This window comes from Ctenopharyngodon idella, chromosome 12 (genome assembly GCF_019924925.1).
Source record: "Ctenopharyngodon idella isolate HZGC_01 chromosome 12, HZGC01, whole genome shotgun sequence".
NCBI classification, from domain to species: domain Eukaryota; kingdom Metazoa; phylum Chordata; class Actinopteri; order Cypriniformes; family Xenocyprididae; genus Ctenopharyngodon; species Ctenopharyngodon idella.
Window position 1 is genome coordinate 882,563 of NC_067231.1, and position 22,519 is coordinate 905,081.

Genomic DNA, 22,519 nt, shown 5'->3' on the forward strand with positions numbered 1-22,519 from the left:
GATGTCTCCTAACCGTAATGGAACCGCCTAAGTTGCTGTTCTTCATGGGTGGCATCTTACTGAGTTACTTGTTTAGCAGTGCTTGCTAGGGCAATCACCTCTATTACTTTTGTGCATATTTACTAAAGGTTTTTCCAAAACGACTAACAGTGTTGTAGTACTTCAGACCGAATTTGAGTTAAGACAGAGACCTGAAGAGAGTCTGAACGATTTAGACAGTGTAACTGACCATATGCACGGTTTCTTCCTGGTTTTCGATAAGCCAGCTTGGCTTGGGCATTTCAGATGAACTGTTAGCTATCATTCTGTACTCACTGTACGTTGACACAAAAACACTTTTATTTAAAAATAAAAGACATTAATTACCATTATAACCATCAGATGGCAGCAGAGGATCATTTATTGGCTCATATCAGCTATTTCCTGTAATAGTTTTTCACTCAGTTTTGCTTTTGAATAAATATTAAACATTATAAAATCAATGAAGTGCTCACAAAATCTCATGAAAAACAATAACTTTTCTTGCAAATGAATTACATAGAAAGCGAGCACCGCTCTCCCTTTATAATCACAGAAGCTGTCAGTCAGTGCAGCTCACACTTCTGAAAACTCACATTTTATTCAATGAATCTAGCTAAAGTGCACAATAAATCTTTAATTTACAGTGTGTTGCCGCTTTTTTTCACAAGAAAGTGTGAAAACTGAATGTCGAATTGAATTTTGCCGAGGAGAGACACACTGAGACACGTCTTTTTTTTATTTTTATGTCGTCTTACGTTTGAATAACTAAATTAATGCTAGGCATGACTATTTAAGTGACTATATTCTGATTATAAACTAAGTATTACACTATTGATGCTGTTAAAGCTATCTCAGGACATTGAAGATACAGACACACCAACAAGTGACATTTCACCGGAAGTTTTCCAGCTGGCTTATATTATTGCGGAAGTTCTTAAAAATGTTCCGTACGTGTGGTCAATTATGGGGTGAATGAAGCTATGCAAGAGTCAGCACGGACCACAGAAAGACCGGACTCTGAGTCCGAGTCGAGATGTGTTCATGAAAAGACCAAGACCATGAAAATATGGTCTTGGACTTGAACTAGAGTCTGGTCTCGAGTACTAGAACAGACACCTAACCTAAGTACTAAACTTGCTGTTTTGTTTGGAACGTAAAATTATTTCTCTTTCTGAAATTAGGTTCGGTGCCCACTTGTGATTATTATTCCTAATGAGATTCTTAAAGGGATAGTTCACCCCAAAATGAAAGTTCTGTCATCATTTACTCTTTCTCCTTTTGTCTCAAAGCCTTATACTTCATAACACAAAGGGAGAATTTTTTTGCTTGGTTTTGCAATTACGATGAACTGGGATTGAAACTTTCAAGTTTCAAAAAGTGTCTGGATGATGATAGAATTTGAATTTTGGGTGAACTATTGCTTGAAATAGTCTCTCTTTTATGCTACATTTTTGGTAATTGCAGTGGTAATTCCTTTTAGCTGTTTAAGGATGTAAACGGGTCGTAGATGAGAGTAGGAGAGGGATCAGTTGCTCTCTTCATTAATGTGATGTCACGCTCATCATCTGCTAATCCCACCCAGAAATGTTTCTCCCACTGCTTATATCATAACCATTGAGTCTTTATGGTCCTCATGCAGTTGTTTTGACTGACCTTTCCCTTTTCATTCATTTTAAGTTGATATGAGGTCTTTTGTACATGTCCATGAACTTATTCAAGCAATTTCTGCAGTGAATGATTCTAATTTATTCATTTTCAACGGTTGTACATGTTCTGGAAGCATCTGATTGTGTTTGTGTGTGTGTTTTTATGTGTGTGTCCTCAGACTATTCAGACATTCCTGTCATGTGTAAACCGAGACAGGCTAGCTAGAGCCTTGTTCCAGCTTGCTATCTGCTGTGGCTCCTTGGACGCCCCTCAGGACCTGGTAGCTAAAGAAAAACCTCCGAAAAAAGCAGAGGCAAAGAAAGCTACGGAGGAGAGAGCAACACAGATGCTCCCCACTGAAGGTGTCAGCTTTAAAACCTTATTAGCTCTCTTATTCTCCCTTTTAGTTTTAGCACCCTCCAAGCTTAAGGCCCTGAAATTCTCACGGCGAAGTTCTTTTTCGCTCTCCGCTTAGGTGTAAAAAGACGTACCTTTGCAGCGATTATACTGTTAGCGATAATCCCGACGCCATTTAGATGAATATGTAAATATGTACTGCATGCTTTCTTCTCAATAACAAAATAAACACAATAAAACATCAGTTCAGAAAGCATCTGATCATAGTGATGTGGATGTTTGCAGCAGATCTGCCATTCAGACTCCAGTTCATGTCACGTTTATTAATACAATAGATTGCTTTAAAGCAGCAGCTTTACAGTACTACACATAAAAAAAGTGTCAGTGTCACTTACAGTAAGAATTTCATTTCCTACTGTAAAGCAGCTCTGCAGTGTGTTCGTTTCGTCTGAACAGAAGTAATTAAAAGATTCACACTTCAAAAAAGGCGGAGCCTCAGAGCCACACCCACCTATTATGTCATCACGCCAGACCAATTGTAGTTCGAAGGTGTTTACCAGTCTGAACTTTTCGGGAACGTTCGCTTTTAGCAAGCTGTTCCGAACTCCAGTAACGAAGATTTTGTTTGAAATGACGTCACACCAGTTCGTTCATTTGATTTCACTTGAAGTATATCAGCGCCTTAAAAGGGCAACATGACAGTGTGATGCTAATTGCCAACAAAAATCGTCTGGATTGCCTATTTCAGAGACATGAACTAAATAACTTAGGTATTTTTTTGTTCTGAGCAAAAATAAAACTTTGTATGGGGTCCATAGCAGGGCCATAACCACCATAGACATTGAGGTCCCCCCAATATTTGATATTATTGATGCTGCTCTGATGTATACCATTATTCACCGCTCTGTTTGTTGTTAGGGTGAAGTTTTAAAAGTTAAATTTATAGGCTTCTTTATCACTGTCAGAATGAGCTGGCCAATCAAATCAAAGAAGGCGGGGCTTACTGTTCACAGAAGACGAGTGCGAATTCCAATGTTTTAACAGTGAAAGAGTGTGTGGCGAGTAAGTAGCTAAACATTTCATATTTGACGACTGTTTTATGATTGAAATATTCAGCGACCAACAGTAATGTCCAGTGATGCAAAATACTCAACATTTTTATGAAATTTCACCGTTTTGAATTGAATACATGCTATTATTTGATTAACATGATTTGATTAATGGAGTGTCTATTTACACTGTGCGAATAGCGTCCCTTGTTGGCAAACGCTATTTACACTAGCTCCGCCCACCAATGTCTGTTTGGGCCACTCAAATTTTAAAAAAGACGCATGGAATTCAACGTCTTCAGTGGCGCAGCAGTAGCGAGAAAGGCTCGCAGACCTCGCTTTTAACGCAGGTTTGAATCCGCCTTTTGCAGAGCGCGCATTTATTTTCAATAAAAATGAAAATAATGTTCTAAAAGTGGAAATAAACTGCGAACGAGTGTTTAATAATATTAAAAGTATATATTGGGTGGGGTTAGGTGTAGGGAGGGTTTTTATTCTCCCAATAAGGCAGCATCCATTTAATAATTTTAATAAATATAATCATTTACACTCTATGATATTATTGCATCCTGTTAATGTACAAAAATACTGATGTGCAAATAGTATCTGCCAATATAAAGTATAGATAGCATCTAATTACTATTTACGCTTATTGCAAATAACTGATACTTTTACATGGTGTAAATAGAATCTATCGCTATTTTCACTTAGTGTAAATAGCCGCTGCCTATGATTAATGTAATTCATAACTGAATGTGACGAGACAAGAAACGTTTTGCGTTTTTGACATATTAGACACAAATAAGAGTAAATATATATATTTTTTAAAATATTATTTGCAATTTGTTTAAATTGTTTACTTAATAATTACAGTAGACCTGGAACTTTTACCTTTCTTATTTCTTTTTCATTATTCCCTTAAATCCTTTTTAATCTTTTAATTATTTAATTCCTTTTAATAAAAAAAAAAAAAATTCCCCCAATATTCAAGACATGGTTACGGCCTTGGAGATATATTGTTTTAACTATGGCTATCAATGTAGCATGATAATTTAGTATGTTTTAATTACTAAAAATGTAATCTGCCATCTGAATAGAAATCTGACTTCTCTTATTATTAAGGTTCTCCTTTTACTAGGATGGCTATGGAAGTGTGTATAATCAGTAATGTTTGTTTACACTTCATCCATACACTTTACTGCCCATTGTGTAAATTTGCACCTCTGGTCCTTTTTTGCATAGCTGAGGTGAAGAGCTATTTTCAGGAACGTGTCGCCAACTTCAACAGCACACCTACTCTGGCCCAGCTTCGCGTGCTGGAAAAGAGGATTGCAGAGCACTTCAACTTCAAAGACTTCAGTCAGCTGCAGCAAGGAACTTATCTTGATTTCATTGTCAAAAACAAAAAGGTGCGTGTTTCCGCTTCACCTCATTTTTATAAAGACTTATCAGGTTTCTCATGGCATGTCCGTCTTGCTCTTCCCGCAGGTCCTGCAGGAGGCAGCAGGGGGCGCCGTCTCCATCGACAACCAGGATCCCAGCGCGAACGGCTTCAGACCTAGCAGACAAGACGTGTTTGAATTCATCAAACAGTGCGGGGAGGGAGATGCCAGCAGAGTGAGTTTTGTTGCCAGCTTGTCTGTGCATGTTACGTGTCAAAAGATCTTTGCACGGTGCGACAGATCACAACTCTGATTAATATTTGTCGTGACAGCCTCCTACTTACAGAATCAGATGAACAAACAAGTGTGCTTATCCTTAACCTGTTAACCTTTTTGAGCAGATCTGAACTTAAAAGGTTGTAGTTCATGAATGCTTTGGAATACAGACCAAAGGTTGGATTATTTTTAAAGCAAATAAACATTTCTTGTATTTTATACAAAATATAAATTTTACAAAGTAATTTTTTGGACTCTAAAATTGCTGCCAAGTTGGCTCAGATCAGTGAGGCCTACGATCCATCAGATCCAAAAAACAAGTTGATGCTACATTGTTTACTGATAATATTACATCATGAGAGTTTTACAAGCTATTTAAAAGGCCGGTCATTTTTGACCCGGAACACCAAAATAGGTTTAAACATTTATTTCTGTGTTGTTCTCTTGTTCTGCTTCAGCTGCCGTTCATTGAGGCTGCTCTGAGGAATCATTATGGGATAAGGGACAGCCGAGAGCTGGGTCACGGTCCCCTCGGGTTTCTTGTGAATTGCACGCAGCGTCAAAAAGAGCTTAGCGGAGACGCCGTCACCAGCGTTGTGCGCTACGAGTGTCCTCTGATGCCCGCCAGTTCATGGTGAGTCTGTTTGCATCTCTACTTTTCTCTTAAAATCCATGATCTGTAAATGGACGACATTAATGTTGTTTGATCAAGGTTTCTTCTCAAGTAAACTTGCTTGGTTTTAAAAAGTTATTAAAGGATTAGTTCACTTCAGAATTAAAATTTCCTGATAAATTACTCACCTCCATGTCATCCAAGATGTTCATGTCTTTCTTTCTTCAGTGGAAAGAAATGAAGGTTTTTGAGGAAAACATTCCAGGATTTTTCTCCATATAGTGGACTTCACTGGGGTTCAACGGGTTGAAGGTCCAAATGTCAGTTTCAGTGCAGCTTCAAAGAGCTCTACATGATCCCAGACGAGGAATAAGAGTCTTACCTAGAGAAACCATCGGACATTTTCTAAACAAAAATAAAAATGTATATACTTTTTAACCACAAATGCTTGTCTTGCACTGCTCTGTGATGCTCCACGCATTATGTAATCACGTTGGAAAGGTCACGTGTGACGGAGGCGAAAGTACCGATCCAGTGTTTACAAAGCGAACGTGCAAAGACTAAGTCAAACGGCCTTTACAAAAAAAGGTAAAACAGCAATGTCGGACAATTTTGAAGTTGGAGGAGAAAATGAGAGTTTTTTCCCCCTACCGCGGTACTTCCACCTACGTCACGCGTGACCTTTCCAACGTGATTACGTAATGCGTGGAGCATCACAGAGCAGTGCAAGACGAGCATTTGTGGTTAAAAAGTAGATAATTGTTATATTTTTTAGAAAATGGCAGATGGTTTCTCTAGATAAGATTCTTATTCCTCGTCTGGGATCATGTAGAGCTCTTTGAAGCTGCGCTGAAACTGACATTTGGACCTTCAACCTGTTGAACCCCAGTGAAGTCCACTATATGGAGAAAAATCCTGGAATGTATTCCTCAAAAACCTTTTTTGATTGGAGACATCATTGAGTGTGTGTGATCTCAGGGAGTGTGTGGCAGATACAGTGGGATTGCTGGGCGAGGTGAGCTGCGATCAAGCGCGCGCGAGTCTGCTGTCGGCTCCTCTGCTGCAGGATCTGCAGGAATGGAGTCAGTGGGAGCTGGTGTTTCAGCCCAACCACGGCCCGCTCAAGGACTTCATCGACAAGTACTGTGGTGGGTCGCCTCGCCAGAAGCATGTTTCTTAAAGAAAGAAATAATTCAAACTGTGATGTTGTATAAAATCAATATTACATTTGCAATTGTGCTGATATTCGGGAAAAATTCCACTCTTATTTGTGTGATATTGCTTAGCTATAGAAATATGACAAAAACTCATACTTGATAATGTCATTATCCAACATCATTAAAACAGCAATAACGATATTATCGTAGACGATACATATTGATACAGGGGCGGCGCCAGAGAATTTTGAACGCAGGTGCTAAAGGGACGCTAGATGATTGAGGGGAGCTGGACAATTAAATATGCACAAAAACGTTTTATTTTTATATGAATAATAAAATAAATATGAGGAAAACCCATCTACTTGATTTTTAACGTTTTATAACTACATGATTATTTGACTTGGCACAATTTAAACACAATTTTTTATTTTTTTATTTTATGATATTAAACAAACACATAGATCAGTCAGTTCCCAAAGAATTGTTTTTTTTTTTTTTAAATAGACAGACGTTCAGCATTTCGAAATTTCAGTCAATGGCAATATGACAACAAAAAGCACTGGGATATATTTACTTGCTATTTAAAGTCTCAAACCTATGGAAGCCCGTTTCCGCCACTAAATAAAAAAATAAAAAGAGTAATTGCGACTTTTTATCTCAGACTTCTGACTTTTTATCTCAGACTTCTGACTTTTTATCTCACAATTGCGAGAAAAAAGTCAGAATTCTGAGATAAAAAGTTGCAATTACTCTTTTTATTTTTTTATTTAGTGGCGGAAACGGGCTTCCATACAAACCAGCCTTCGCTGTCTGTGGACAATGGCCAAATGTGCCAAGCTGCTGTCACGGACATCCCCACAGTTGCTTATGTCTTCAAATATCGGAGACAGGACAAATATCTTTCAAATATAGAGAGTCAATAAACTGATCTTTATATGGTCCAAAAAGTAAATTATTGTTTATTGCGAGGAGTGTGGAATTATTTTTATAAAGCGAGAATTATTTTTTTCCAGCTGTTGAACAATAAAACACTAACAGCCAATCAGAATCTGTTCTAATTTAAGCGCTCGCGCATTTAAAATTGGAGAAGTCTTTGTGGAGAAGTTAATAAATTTGCAAAGATTTCAAACAAACTTCTTTCATGTTGTCATTAATAGGGTATTGTTTGTAGAATTTTGAGGAAGATAATGAATTTAATCCATTTTGGAATAAGGCTGTAACATAACAAAATGTGGAAAAAGTGAAGCACTGTGAATACTTTCCGGATGCACTGTATGTAAAACAGGGAGAAAACGTGTTCTTTTAGCAGAAAAGCTCTGATTGGGGGATTTAAATTCTTGAAATCTGGCAACCGTAAGCATGAAAGCTCGTCTGTAATGCTTTGTCGTCTCCTTTTATTTGACAAAAACAAAGAGCAATTTTGGTCAAGTTTTTATTTTTTTTAACCACATTTCAGTCTGGCTTTTTTCGTCAACGATACTGCATGTTGATATAGTCGCAGTTATCGTTTAATTACGTTGGTGTCGTCTTGTCATCGTCTCGTCTTAGTCATGAAAAAAAAAGGTTGTAAATGAAGATTTTTCAACATAGATTTCGTTAACGAAATTAACACTGTTGCACACCTTTGGAAGCTTGTTTCCTCCACAGAATAAACAAGTTAATTGCGACTTTTTAATCTCACAATTCTGAGAAAAAAGTCAGAATTGTGAGATGTGAACTTACAATTGCAAGTTAAGTCCGAATTGCAAGATATAAACTCACAATTGCAAAAAAAATCAGAGAATTCTGAGATAAAAAGTAGCAATTACCTTTTTTATTGTTTATTCCATGGCAGAAACAAGCTTCCATAGGTTTGCAATATGTATCATCTTCGATAATATCATAATATCATAATATCGTATTTTTCCCGAATATCAGCACAATTGCAAATGCAATGTTGATTTTATACAGCAGTTCAATAACTAAGAAGTTAAAATTGTGTTGTCAGTGTTGTCTGGTTTTGCTGTATTTCGCCAATAGAAACGGTTCCAAACACACAAGCAGCACACATATATTTCAATATTCAACCCTTGCGTTTGGTTCTCACTACGAACGTCATTTATCCAGGTAAGACGGAGCTGCTGGCTCTCGAGGTTTCTCCCGGCGTCTTACTGAGAGTCACCGCCGATACGGGTGACAAGCACTTCTCAGAGGCGGCACAGGCTCTGGATCCAGTCGGCACCGCCGGTCACCTGGTCTCCATTGTGGTGGCTGATGGCATACCGAACACGCCCACGGCACTCCTGGCCAATCACATGGAGAGTGCGCTGAATGTAGCAGTTGCACAGGAAGGTGGGAGTTGCTTTTCTCACTCAGAAAGTGTCGGCACACTTTGTCATGTCTTGGCTAGCTTAATTAGTCACTGTCCATCACGCTTTGTACCGAACTGGTTTGTTTATCTTGTGCATAAACACATTATCTGTCCAAATTAATTAATGTTGGTCACATGTCATGTTTGCATTCTCGGTTGGGAACAGAAATAAGGCTCGGGGAAGATGGATACTCGTACGGCGCCGTGGCTCGGTTTGTGCTCGAGTGCATCACGCAGATGCCCACAAGAATTTGCAAGGAACTGCTGCAGCAGGTACAGAGTCTCCAGTTACATTCTGACAGAAACCAACTTTCACTGTGCACTGCAAAAAAATGAAAACAAGTATTTTTGTCTTCTTTTCAGTACAAATATCTAAACAGATACATTACGATTAATATACATTAACTTGAGAATTAAAATTATTTAAGTTATAAAGTTATCAAAATTAAGTGACTTTATGCTTAAAACAATTACAAATATTTGCCAATGAGGTCAGAAAAATAAACCTTGTTTTTACTTTAAATTAAGATTATTTTTCTGACCCTTTTGGCAAATATTTGTTCTTTTTTTTAAGGTTAAACTCAAACTCACTTAATTTATATATATATATATATATATATATATATATATATATATTACAAAAGACTTAACATTTTAAGTAATTTTGATTCTCCAGTGATTGTATCGTGACTTGAGAATGTTTAGATAGTCATAAATCAAGATACATTTACTTGAGAAGCAAAATGATATGACACAAAGTATTGTTTTCTAAAGAATGTGTCAAAATTGAGTAATTATGCTTAAAACAATAACAATTATCTTCCAGCAAGGTCAGAAAAATAAACAAATTTTCCCTTTAAATAATTTTTTTTTTAGCCCATTGGATACATTTTGGTGACACTTTACGTAAAGCCTTTATGTATAATGCATTATAAAGGTATTCATAATGATACCTTATAATACGTTATAATTAGAGATGCACCGATACTTAATTTCTCCACCGATAGTTGATTATTCAGAGTGATATCTGCCGATAACGATACCAATAGTTTGGGGGTTCTGCCTTTTATACCTTCTTTTAAATTATTGATAATTTCATTATAATTAATAATTAATCATTATATTTTTAATTGTTATATTTGGAAAGAAATGCAAATAAAAACTTTATTCTCTCCATTTCATCAACTTGTTTCAGAGTAACTGGTATAAGTTATAAACAAACACATAACTCACATTAATATTAACACACATTAACTCAATTCTGAAGATTAAATTAATATTTCTTAACTTTCTGAATGTTATTAATTCATATAATTACTATTAATATTGAACATCAAACTGGTTTCTTAGTATTTTCTTTACACAAAGCACAAATTCAGTGCATTTTACTGCCCTCTTTTGATTGACAGGATATATCAGCCCTGACTGATGGCTATTTTTAAACCATCAGCCGATAACCGATACCGATTATTGGCCGATATATCGGTGCATCTCTAGTTATAATGCATTATATCTTCTCATTTATCTCATTAATCAAAGTTAAAATGCTTTATAACATTTGAAGATTCCTTGTTACATCTGAAACTGGTTGTTTGTCATGTGTTTTAATGCATTATACTTTCTAAAGGTGTGTTCAATTAATAGATTAGGATTATAATGTATTATAACTGGTTACAGTTATTCATGAGATCATACAATGCATTATAAGCTGCATTACAAGGCACAATTAAAGCATTAAAAATACTTATATAATGCATTAATTTTATTTATTTTATCATTTTATTTAATTTAATTTAAGGCTTTAAGTAAAGTGTTACTGATATTTTTAAACTCAGTTTATTTTGATATTTCTTTTCAGAAAACAAGACTTAATATCATAAGTAATTTTGATTCTCCAGTAAATGTGTCTTGATTTAAGAATGTTTAGATATTTGTGCTGTAAAATAATAATTATATTGGGTAAGAAAATCATGTTTTGCAGTGTAGGGGTGAGATCAGTAGTTTCAGTCAAATATTAATAGGCGAGGGTCATTTTCCCATCATTATTCTGAGGGTACAGGAAAGTTTTGCTGCTGAGACGAGACGTCTTGGCAGCAGGTGGGTGGGTACCAGAGGCTCTCGAGGCGGGAAGAAGTCCTGTATCTAGGTTGTTGTCATGACAACTATTGCCGAGTGTCATTCTTCGGGGGTTAGAGGTTCAGTCTCCTGTCACATCATTAGTCTCGAACGCCTCTGGTGCTGCTGCTTCATTCCCATGATGACACAACCATGTACTCGAAGACCTCAGTCTCCCTGCTGGATATTTGCTTCATGATTAACCTCAGGCTGACATTCGCCAGTTTTTGAGTCTGATTTCTTTATGTTGCTTTGCCAGTTGCAAATTCACTACATTTCTTGGTGGAGGAATTGTTTATTCTGATTATTATTAAGACTTTGTCAGGCCTATTTTTTAAAGGTTTCAAAGATTGGTCTTAAAGCAATAGTTCACCCAAAAATAAACATGTTCATCATTCACTCTCCCTTTGTAAATGTTCATGGCAGCATTTACAATAAGATTTTATTCGTTAACATTAGTTAATGCATTAACTTGTTTATGTTCATGTTCACAGTGCATTAGATAATGTTAACTAATGGAATCTTACTGTAAAGTGTTTCCATGATCTGTTTCTTTATTGTGCTTTTGCATGTGTTTTTATGCTTTGGTGTTTGTGATTATCTGTGCAGGTGTTTTTGGAGCCGCTCTCTAAAGTGCTCGGTCAGGCCAAATCTAAAACACTTCTGCTGGACGCTGCCCGTTCAAACACACGTTACCTGAACAAACTGCATCAGATGGGCCTCCTGCTGGGTATAACCGAGTGGAGAGGAGACTTCAACAGCAAACTAGTTTCTCCAGTTCGTCCTGAAGCGCCCTCACCAGTCAAGAAGGTCTGAATTCACTTCTAGTTTCTTTATCTCGTTTCCAAATGGATTCTGTAGGCACCGAAATATGGCTTAAAGGATTAGTTCACTTCAGAATTAAAATTTCCTGATAATTTACTCACCCCCATGTCATCCAAGAGGTTTGTCTTTCTTCAGTGGAAAAGAAATGAAGGTTTTTGAGGAAAACATTCCAGAATTTTTCTCCATATAGTGGACTTCACTGGGGTTCAACGGGTTGAAGGTCCAAATGTCAGTTTCAGTGCAGCTTCAAAGAGCTCTACACGATCCCAGACGAGGAATAAGAGTCTTATCTAGAGAAACCATCGGCCATTTTCTAAAAAAAAAAACATTATTTACTTTTTGAACACAAATACTCGTCTTGCACTGCTCTGTGATGCTCCACACATTACGTAATTACGTTGGAAAGGTCATGCTTGACTTAGGTGGAAGTACCGTTGTATACCATGCAGCCTAAATGATAACCTGCAGACAATGAAAAAGCAGTACAATACAACTATATAAGTGTGTTTTTGCTCCTGAATAGTGTAGCAGGAAACACTGAATCATGTGAAGTAACTGAATGAGAAAATGTTATTCATCAAACACCTCACAATCTCTGCAGTTTGTGGTGGACGACTCCATGAGCGACATGTCTTCAGTGTTGAGTCTGAATGAGATGGACAATGAGGAGGAAACGGCGCTCAGCACTTCCTCCGGCAGCCCCAGAGGAGCCCGTCAGCAGGGTAAGCGATCCACATTCAACATCTCTCATCTGTCATCTTTCTGCATGATTACCTGTGTATGCTGCAGATCTCAGGCATCTATTATTACACTTTGATGTTCAGTTAATTATAATGTTTGTAATATTTCAGAAACATTTCAGATAAACCTGCAGCTATTTCACGTCTGTGCAGTTACAAAAATGTAATCAAGAACTCAGAACTTCTGTCATTTAAGGGGGCGGTCACACTACACATTTCCTTCCTTTGACTTCTGTTCATACGCATGAGAACGCGTCAGACCGGAAACTCGAAATGAAAGAAAAGAGCCATAAAAAATAAGTAATAAAAAGGTATAAAAATGACTTAAAATGAAATAAAATAACAATTAAAAACTGATAAAAATGTGTAGAAAAATATAGTTTAGAATTAAATAAAAGAACAGTAAAAATGTGTAGAAAAATATGGTTTACAATGAAATAAAAGAACAATAAAAAGTAATAAAAATTTGTAGAAAAATGTAGTTTAAGAATTAAATAAAAGAACAATAAAAAGTGATAAAATGTGTAGAAAAATATGGCTTGAAATGAAATAAAATAATTAAAAAGTGATTTAAAATGTGTAAAAAATTGCTTAAAATGAAATAAATGAACAATAAAAAATGATGATAAATGTGTAGAAATATAGTTTAGAATTAAAAAAAACAATTAAAAGTGATAAAAATATGTAGAAAAATATGGCTTGAAATGGAATAAAAGAATAACAAAGTAAATGTATTGAAAAATTTGGTTTGGAATTAAATAAAAGAACTATAAAAGTGTTTAAAATGTGTAGAAAAATGTAGTTTAAGAATTAAATAAAAGAACAATAAAAAGTGATAAAATGTGTAGAAAAATATGGCTTGAAATGAAATAAAATAATTAAAAAGTGATTAAAATGTGTAAAAAATGGCTTAAAATGAAATAAATGAACAATAAAAAGAGATGATAAATGTGTAGAAATATAGTTTAGAATTAAATAAAATAATTAAAAGTGATAAAAATGTGTAGAAAAAATGTAGTTTAAGACTTAAATAAAAGAACAATAAAAGTGATAAAAAATTTGTAGAAAAATATGGCTTGAAATGAAATAAAATAACCATAAAAAGTGAAGTAATAAAAATTTCTAGACATATGGCTTGAAATCAAATAAAATTACACTGCCCTCCAAAAGTTTGGAAACACCCCTGGCAAAGTGTGGTTTTGGACGATATCAGCATAAATCCTTATCATTTTTTGGTGCAAATACATTAAAGTAACTTGACATTATCATTGAAGACCAGCAATAATAATTTTCATTTTGATTACATAATAGTGTCAATATAAGTCAGACTTGCCCCTTTGCCAGCTGTGATGCCTGGTTACTGGTTTAAACTTGGCCCAGGTTTGTAAAAGATATTTGGGTCAGCACACCTTAATTGATTGCCAATTAAGTTTAGAATACAATGAACCAATTAGAACCCAGTTTAGGTCAGATAGCTGCTAATGGTGGATATTTTGATGAATCGAAAATTTAAGTTTTTTTCTATGTATAAACTGTTTATGTAATAAAATATGTTTTCGTAGTTTGCTTTGTCAGTAGATGGTGCAAAATTATCACAAATTAAAAAGGATTCATGCCAATATTGTCCAAAACCCCACTTTTCTAGAGCGTTTCCAAACTTTTGGAGGGCAGTGTACAATTAAAAAGTGATTAAAATGTGTAAAAAAAAAAATGGCTTGAAATGAACAATAAAAAGTGATAAAAATGTGTAGAAATATAGTTTAGAATTAAAGAAAATAACAATAAAAAGTTATAAATACATGTAGAAAAATATGGCTTGAAATCAAATAAAAGAGCAATAAAAATAAAGTGATAAATGTGTGGAGATATATGGCTTAAAAATGAGATAAAATAATAAAAATGTAGAAAAATACAGTTTAAAATGAAATAAAAGAACAATAAAAAAGTGATAAAATTGTGTACAAAATTGTATGGCCCCTTTTAAAGCACTCTTTTATTTCTGAAATGTCAGACAGTGAAGATGATGATGATGATGAAGAGGAGCAGATGTACGAGCTGGTGTCTGAGCACAATGAAGAGACGGACAGCAGTGAGGAGGAGGAGGAGGAGGAGGACAGAGAAGACTCCACTACTGCTGATAAACCAGAGGAGGAAGAGGAGGACGAGCTGGATCAGCACAGAGCCATCATTGAGGACATCAGGTTCATTCTGCTCTTGGTTTCCACTGCAGAAGCTCTGGTGTGATCTCAGTCTTGATGCTAATGCTAACCCTGTTGCAGGAAAACTGAATTCGGCATTGGCGTGGAGCTGAACGAGGAGGGTCAGAACTTGATGAAGAAGCAGCAGGAGAGACTGGGCCGGAGTCTGGAGCGTCTCTCCACTGAGCTCTACAGCAAAGACACACACTTCGTCCTGGAGCTCATTCAGGTGTGACCCGCTTCTTCTAGATCTGATGCTCGCGGCGTCTGAGCGGTTGTTGAACTCGTTGTGTTTGTGTGCAGAACGCCGATGATAACAGTTATCCTGACGGAGGAGAGCAGCCGGCGCTGACCTTTGTGGTGGAGAGAGACTGCATCACCATCTTGAACAACGAGTGTGGGTTTGAGGAGAAGAACATCCGGGCCGTCTGTGACGTCGGCAGGAGCACCAAAGGGAAACACACTTATGGCTACATCGGTACTTCAGATGCTCTGCTGTTTTCTTGTTCATGTGTGGCTGAACAAAATGTGTTTATGGTAGCTAGTTTGACATCCTGAAGTGATTAAAAATGTGTCTATCTATCTATCTGTCTATCTGTCTGTCTGTCTGTCTGTCTGTCTGTCTGTCTGTCGTTTTGTCTGTCCATCCATCCATCCATCCATCCATCCATCGTCTGTTGTTTTCTATCCGTCCATCCATCTATTGTTTTGTCTTTCCCTTTGTCCATCCATCCATCCATTCATCCGTCCATCCATCTTCTATCTGTCTGTTGTTTTGTCTGTCCATCCGTCCATCCATCCATTGTATGTCTGTCAGTCGTTTTGTCTGTCCGTCTGTTCATCCATCCATCTATCCATTCATTCAGCCATCCATCCATTGTCTCTGTTGTTTTGTCCATCCATCGTCTGTCTGTCTATAATTTTTTCTGTCCATCCATCCATCTATACCTCCATCCATTGTCTCTGTCTGTCAGTCGTTTTTCTGTCCATCTATCCAGCCATTGTTTTGTTCATCCATCCATCCATCCATCCATCCATCCATCCATCGCTTTGTCTGTTCATCCATCCATCCATCTATACTTCCATCCATTGTCTGTCATTTTGTCTGCCCATCTGTCCATCCATTGTTTTGTCTGTCCGTTCGTCCATCCATTGTCTGTCCCTTTATCCATCAATCCATCCATCATCTGTCTGTCAGTTTTGTCCGTCCGTCCGTCTATCCATCCATCCATCCATCCATCACTTTGTCTGTTCATCGATCAATCCATCCATCCATCCATCCATTGTCTCTGTCGTTGTGTCTGTCTGTCCATCCATCCGTCCGTCCATCTATTTTGTCTGTCCGTTCGTCCATCCATCCATCCATCCATCCATCCATCTATTGTTTTGTCTTTCCCTTTGTCCATCCATCCATCCATCTTCTATCTGTCTGTTGTTTTGTCCGTCCGTCCGTCCGTCCATCCATCCATCCATCACTTTGCCTGTTCATCCATCCATCCATCTATCCATTCATTCATCCATCCATCCATTGTCTTTGATGTTTTGTCTGTCCGTCCTTCGTTCCATCTATTGTTTTGTCTGTCCATCCTTCCATCCATCGTCTCTGTTGTTTTGTCCATCCATCCATACCTTCATCCATCGTCTCTGTCTATAATTTTTTTCTGTCCATCTATCCAGCCATTGTTTTGTTCATCCATCCATCCATTGCTTTGTCTGTTCATCCATCCATCCATCCATCTATACTTCCATCCATTGTCTCTGTCATTTTGTCTGTCCATCCATCTGTTTTGTTTGTCCGTTTGTCCATCAATCCATCCATCCATTGTCTGTCCCTTTGTCCATCCGTCCGTCCATACATCCATCCATCCATCCATCATCTGTCTGTCAGTTGTTTTATCTGTCCGTCTGTCTATCCATCCATTATCCATCCATCCATCACTTTGTCTGTTCATCCATCCATCCATCCATCCGTCCATCCATTGTCTCTGTTGTTTTGTCCGTCCTTCCATCCATCTGTTGTTTTGTCTGTCCATCCATCAATTCATTGTGTCTGTTGTTTTGTCCATCCATCCATCGTATGTCTGTCAGTCGTTTTGTCTGTCCGTCCGTTCATCCATCCATCCATCCATCACTTTGCCTGTTTATCCATCCATCCATCCATCCATCCATCCATCCATCTGTCCATCCATCCATCCATCATTGTCTCTGTCATTTTGTCTGTCTGTCCATCCGTCCGTCCGTCCATCTATTGTTTTGTCTGTCTGTTCGTCCATCCACCCATCCTTCCTTCCATCCATCCCGTGCAGCCCTAATTTGTACTGTAAACATTAATCTCTTCTGATGTGTCTCAGACAACAGTAAAAAACCCTCACCTGTAAGTCATCCACTGTATTACCACAGGGTTTTAAATGTTTTCAGTTGCACACAGCTTTAAAAGAAAATGTAGTAAGTTATGCATGTTTGACTCAGAATAACATGAATTTTAATCTAAGAATGACTCTTTACCAGCACAATAACAGACTAGGATAGTGAATGATGCATGACTTACCAAAATAAGAGTCCCTCCTTTGGAAATCACAGCTCTCATCTGGATCTTAATAAACTCCCTATATGTTCCCATAACTTTTCCACTATTTTGTCATACAGGACAAAAGGGCATTGGCTTTAAATCGGTTTTTAAAGTCACAGACTGTCCTGAGATCCACTCCAATGGCTTCCACATCCGATTCGACAAGACCAGCGGCCCCATGGGATACATCCTGCCTCACTGGGTCGAGCGGGAGAGGGCATTGAGCCCTGCTGCCAAGGAGATCGCAGAACAAAGGTTAAACATAATCACAAGAGAGTTGCCAGAAAATGTGTTCATAATGATCGAATAATTTCATAATGCTTAAAACACCTGTAAAGATGGAGTTCAAGTGTTGTAGTGGCCATTTTGTTATTATGAAACAGCTCTTCGGTGTCTTTTTATTATAGATGGACTACAAGGATCCACCTTCCCCTGCGGTCAGAGAACTACCAGACTAAAAACCTCTTCCATGATGTGCATCCCTCTCTCCTTCTCTTCCTCCATCGCCTCCGCTCCATCACCATCTTCAATGAGGTGAAGACCTGCAGCAATCTAATGCATCACATATACATGCTTTTTTGTTATTTCATATGTCAGGCTTTACAGGTTTAATTGCATCTAACATTAGTTTTGTTTTATCTCAAGACCGAGAAGCGTCTAGTGTCGATGACACGCCGAGATTTGAGCCATAACATCTTGGAAGTGGCACATACTAATGGTGGTGAAGAGCGTTGGCTGGTGGTCAAGAGAATGCTTTACCCGAAAAAGGCAAGTCTCGCACATTATGTGTTCATATATGTAAAAAATGTGCACAAAAACTCTGGGAACAATATGAGACTTGCTTCTGTATTGTTTACCTGTGTCCTTGTCCCAGTTTTACCTTCTTTTAATTGGCCATTAATGTGCTGTGTTTGCGGACCGGGACCTTACGCAAGCGTTCCACTGCTTTATTCCTCTGGGGAGCGAAATGTCTCATTCAAACTTCATGCAAGGAAGCTTATTAGCAAAGTGCAGTGAATGTGTTTCTTGAGACCGTTTGTACCTTTTGTTCTCAGGAGCGGCAGAGAGAATTCACAGCGCTTTCTGTCCGTCTCCTTTGTGAATTTTCTTTTACTTGTAGTTTTAATACTGGAGACACATATTTTTGTATTTTAGAGGCTAGTGCACACTAGCCAACAAACTGCAACATTTCGAATACTCTCAAGTTGGCTGGTGTTTGTTTTAAAGAAATCAATACTTTTATTCAAGACATTTATAACATTACAAAAGATTCTATTTCAAATAAATGCTATTTCGTTTGAACTTTCTATTCATCAAAGAATCCTGAGAAATGAAGTGTATCACAGTTTCCACTAAAATATGAACTGTTTTCAAAATTGAGCAGCAAATCATCATATTAGAATGATTTCTGAAGGATCATGTGACACTGAAGACTGGAGTAATGATGCTGAAAATTCAGCTTTGATCACAGGAATAAATTACACTTTACTATATATTCACATAGAAAACAGCTGATTTACATTGTAATAATATTTCACTGTTTTTACTGTATTTTTGATCTAATAAATACAGCCTAAATCAGCAGACTTTTCAAAACATTTAAAAATCGTACCGACCCCAAACTGTTAATTTTTTATTTATTTATTTATTTTTTGCATTTCGGTCAATGACGTGACAGGTCATTTTTTGTCCAAAGGCCTTAATAATAATAATAATAATAATAAAAACAAAGGTATGACATCCAAAGTATGTAAGGTAGTACAACTAGATCTCTTTTATTGAATCCAAAAGGTTTTAATTATATTTTGCTACATTTTAAAGATTTTGAAGTCTAAAGGTGATTCGGTTTAACCGTTCAACCATTTCATTTGTGATTTAAAATATCTTAAAATGTAATAAATCTATATATTTTTTATTCTGGCATGATTTTATAACATCATATATCAACATAATGCAAAATGGTATTAAATTATGTGTAGAAGTCTTTGCTTTGTTATGAGAAAGAATGTCCGGAAAAATGAATTTCATTGATGTCATTCGGAGTAACCAATATAAAGGGACCATTTTGCATCAAGTCATGTGACAGGATGTGACATCATTCAGACACCTGCAAAGGACCACGTGGTCGTGAAGCAAAGTAACAAACTCTCTTTTAACTATTTGAAAAATTCATGTTTTCACTTGCTCATACGCATGTCCCGAAACATCAGGTCATTCGGTACAACCGCTATAAAACATGGAAAATGTTGAAATATTTTAAAAACTTTTACTAAATATAAAATTATTGATTGTCCTTTTGCTAGCTAGCTAGATATCAGCCTGTTAGCATTGTTAGAAAATATCGTCATTCGGTAAAACCGAAATTTTGGTTAAACCGAATGACTTTTTTGGTGACAAATTTTGTCCATCTTGTAAAAAATGACAAAATCAGTGTTAATTGATTATAAAAACCACATAATCTCATTGTTAACACTTAATAAAACTTCAAAATTAATTGTATCTCCATTATATTTTTTGACACTTTTATAAACCTTATTCGTCAATGACCCATTTATAAATAAAAAATAATAATTTTACTGATTTATACACGTAGGTTATGCTCAATCTTTAGAAAAAAAAATTGTAATTTAATAACACTGTTAAATGTAATCTAGAAAATCTCAAAATGAATCAGCTTTTCAATGTACATTATAATGCTTTGATGCTTAAATGTAAAGATGCTCCTCTGAAAATGATTTTAAATGTTTGGTTTTAGATTTTGACTTTTTGTTTATTTATTTATTTATTTATTTTTTTTAAATCTATACTATTTTGAGTAAGCATAATATAGCGTGAATCGCTATACTATATATAATTATATAACAACAGCTTTTCTTCAGTACTGCAGCATGTTTTTTTAAAATGATGATGTCTGACACATTGACACACAGTCCATTAAACGTCTTCAGCGTGTCTCTGTTTTCCTTTGCAGATTAAAGAAGACGTGGAGTCGACAGAATTGGCCCTGGCGTTTCAACTCAGTGATGTGTCTTCCTGTGAAGTGAAGCCTCAGAAACAGCCCGTCTTTGCCTTTCTTCCACTGCGCAGCTTTGGTTTCCGTTTCATCATCCAAGGTTTAACACATGTATATAGGTGCTCTTTAAAAATACAGTATGAAGGATACTAATATAACACTGTCACATCGTGTTCTGTATTGTAGGTGATTTTGACATCCCTTCCTCCAGAGAGGACGTGGACCGGGACAGTTCCTGGAACCAGTGGCTCCGCTCCGAGATCCCGCAGCTGTTTGTTCACGCCATGGATGTCTTTAGTGTAAGAGAGGAGTGCATTTATTCCTCCATTTATTTGCATTTTAACTCCAGCTCCAGATGGAGGTCAAGGCTCATAAAGCTGCTTTTAGCGTGTTGCAAGAAAATAAAAACTGCTATCGGCTTTCTTTATGCTTCTTTGGTCACCTGAAGGAACATTTGTAGTCCTAATGAGTGCATGCGATGTAAATCCCACAGCAACACCCAGAGTTCAGTGGGCTCGGAGGCCTCTGTTACTTCCTGCAGTTTATCCCTCAACCAAGTGAGATCCTGGACTTCTTCAACCCCGTGGCCAATCAGATCATTCAGCTGCTGAAGGGAAAACCGTGCCTCCCCGCGAAAGAGGACGATGGTAAGGACCAGGGTCAGAAATTAACTTTTCCATTAAGGGTCATAATGTACATTTTCCTAGGCTGGTCACTACTGTATATGCAATATATTTATCCCTCATTAATTTTCGACTATGGAAAGTGCTCATGCTGATGTTTATGAACGTTAAAGTTGCTGACATGACTCTTTATTTAGAGGGCAGAGTGGAGTTTAAGCAGCCTTCCCAGCTTGCCGTGTGTCAGGACCGTCTGATCCAGGACGTGATTGGAGGAGAGGATCTGTGTCGAAGCCTGAGTCTGTCGTACCTGCATCCAGCGCTGCAGTCGCGCCTCTCCAGCTCCCTGCTCACTGCGCTGGGCGTGCATCGCCTCAGAGCCGCGGAAATCATCACCGTCACCTGCTCCATGGCCAGAGAGCTCGTGCAACACGGCTCACTCAAGTCAGGTGTGAAGAGTCGACTCACAATAAACATCTTCTGCTTTGATTGTGGGCAGAAACATGCAGCTTTTTGTGCCATGAAGTTGTAAATTCTGATCCCAGATTTCAGGGATTCATAATGCTCAAAAGGTTTTTGATCTCACTTTTCTGTTCAGAGCATGAGCTGAAGAAGCTGGCCAGGCTGCTGGTGTGTAACTTCCGTGCGCTGGAGTCGGAGTATGAAGTGGACGCCCTGCTTCAGACCCTCAAAGAGGTTCCCATGATCCCTCTGGCCAACGGCAGTGTGGTTTCTCTTATTTCAGAGGGAGTTTTCTTCCCTCTCAGTGATGTGACACAAGCTAACACAGGTAAAAATTTTAAATACATCATTTCGTCATCTTGGTTTACCTCATATTATCGTTCAAATGATTGGGTTCAGTAATTTTTTATATTTTTTTAAGAAATTAATACTTTTATTCATCAAGGATTCATTAAATTGATCAAAAGTGACATTAAAGACATTTATAATGTTACTAAAGATTGTATTTCAAATAAATGCTGCTGTTTTTCCTCAAAGATTCCTAAAAAAATGTTTCTTGAGCAGCAAATCATCATATTAGAATGATTTCTGAAGGATCATGTGACACTGAAGACTGGAGTAATGATGCTGAAAATTCAGCTTTGATCACAGGAATAAATTACACTTTACTATATATTCACATAGAAAACAGCTGATTTACATTGGAATAATATTTCACAATTTTTACTTTTTTTCTGTATTTTTTTAATACATAAATGAAGTCTTGGTGAGACAAACTTTTGAATAGTAATATAGCAAAATATTTTTATTTGAAATACACTATAATTCAATATATTAGGGCTGTCAAGCGATTTAAAATTTTTAATCGAATTAATTACACGATGTGGCGATTAATTAATCTAAACAATATTTAGAAATATTTAGAATAGAAATTACCCCTAAACAATAATTTAAAGTCATTATTGTGTTAAATAAAAGCATGATGATAAATAATGACAGAATTTTTGGGTGAACTATACTTTTAATGGGTTTTTTATTAATATGGAAATTTTTTTTTTTTAATGAAATGATACTCTAAATAAGAAACAAACTGCCAGTAGGTGGCAGTAAATGTCTAAATGA

General features: G+C 36.9%; 1 protein-coding gene across 1 annotated transcript in view; it reads left to right on the top strand.

Annotated features, from left to right (window-relative positions):
* The first annotated feature begins 1,984 nt into the window (after window positions 1-1,984).
* wu:fj29h11 (uncharacterized) overlaps window positions 1,985-22,519 on the top strand; it is a 43,737-nt gene continuing 23,202 nt past the window's right edge. The window contains exons 1-21 of the mRNA XM_051914985.1: window positions 1,985-2,030; window positions 2,991-3,087; window positions 4,317-4,483; window positions 4,563-4,691; window positions 5,191-5,366; window positions 6,324-6,493; window positions 8,612-8,836; window positions 9,022-9,128; window positions 11,580-11,780; window positions 12,397-12,517; window positions 14,547-14,736; window positions 14,815-14,962; window positions 15,037-15,211; window positions 17,380-17,557; window positions 17,710-17,836; window positions 17,948-18,070; window positions 20,274-20,415; window positions 20,502-20,614; window positions 20,809-20,962; window positions 21,136-21,384; window positions 21,534-21,725. Coding sequence (XP_051770945.1) covers window positions 5,350-5,366; window positions 6,324-6,493; window positions 8,612-8,836; window positions 9,022-9,128; window positions 11,580-11,780; window positions 12,397-12,517; window positions 14,547-14,736; window positions 14,815-14,962; window positions 15,037-15,211; window positions 17,380-17,557; window positions 17,710-17,836; window positions 17,948-18,070; window positions 20,274-20,415; window positions 20,502-20,614; window positions 20,809-20,962; window positions 21,136-21,384; window positions 21,534-21,725 — 2,632 coding nt within the window. The 5' untranslated portion in view covers window positions 1,985-2,030; window positions 2,991-3,087; window positions 4,317-4,483; window positions 4,563-4,691; window positions 5,191-5,349. The remainder of the gene's footprint in view (window positions 2,031-2,990; window positions 3,088-4,316; window positions 4,484-4,562; window positions 4,692-5,190; window positions 5,367-6,323; window positions 6,494-8,611; window positions 8,837-9,021; window positions 9,129-11,579; window positions 11,781-12,396; window positions 12,518-14,546; window positions 14,737-14,814; window positions 14,963-15,036; window positions 15,212-17,379; window positions 17,558-17,709; window positions 17,837-17,947; window positions 18,071-20,273; window positions 20,416-20,501; window positions 20,615-20,808; window positions 20,963-21,135; window positions 21,385-21,533; window positions 21,726-22,519) is intronic.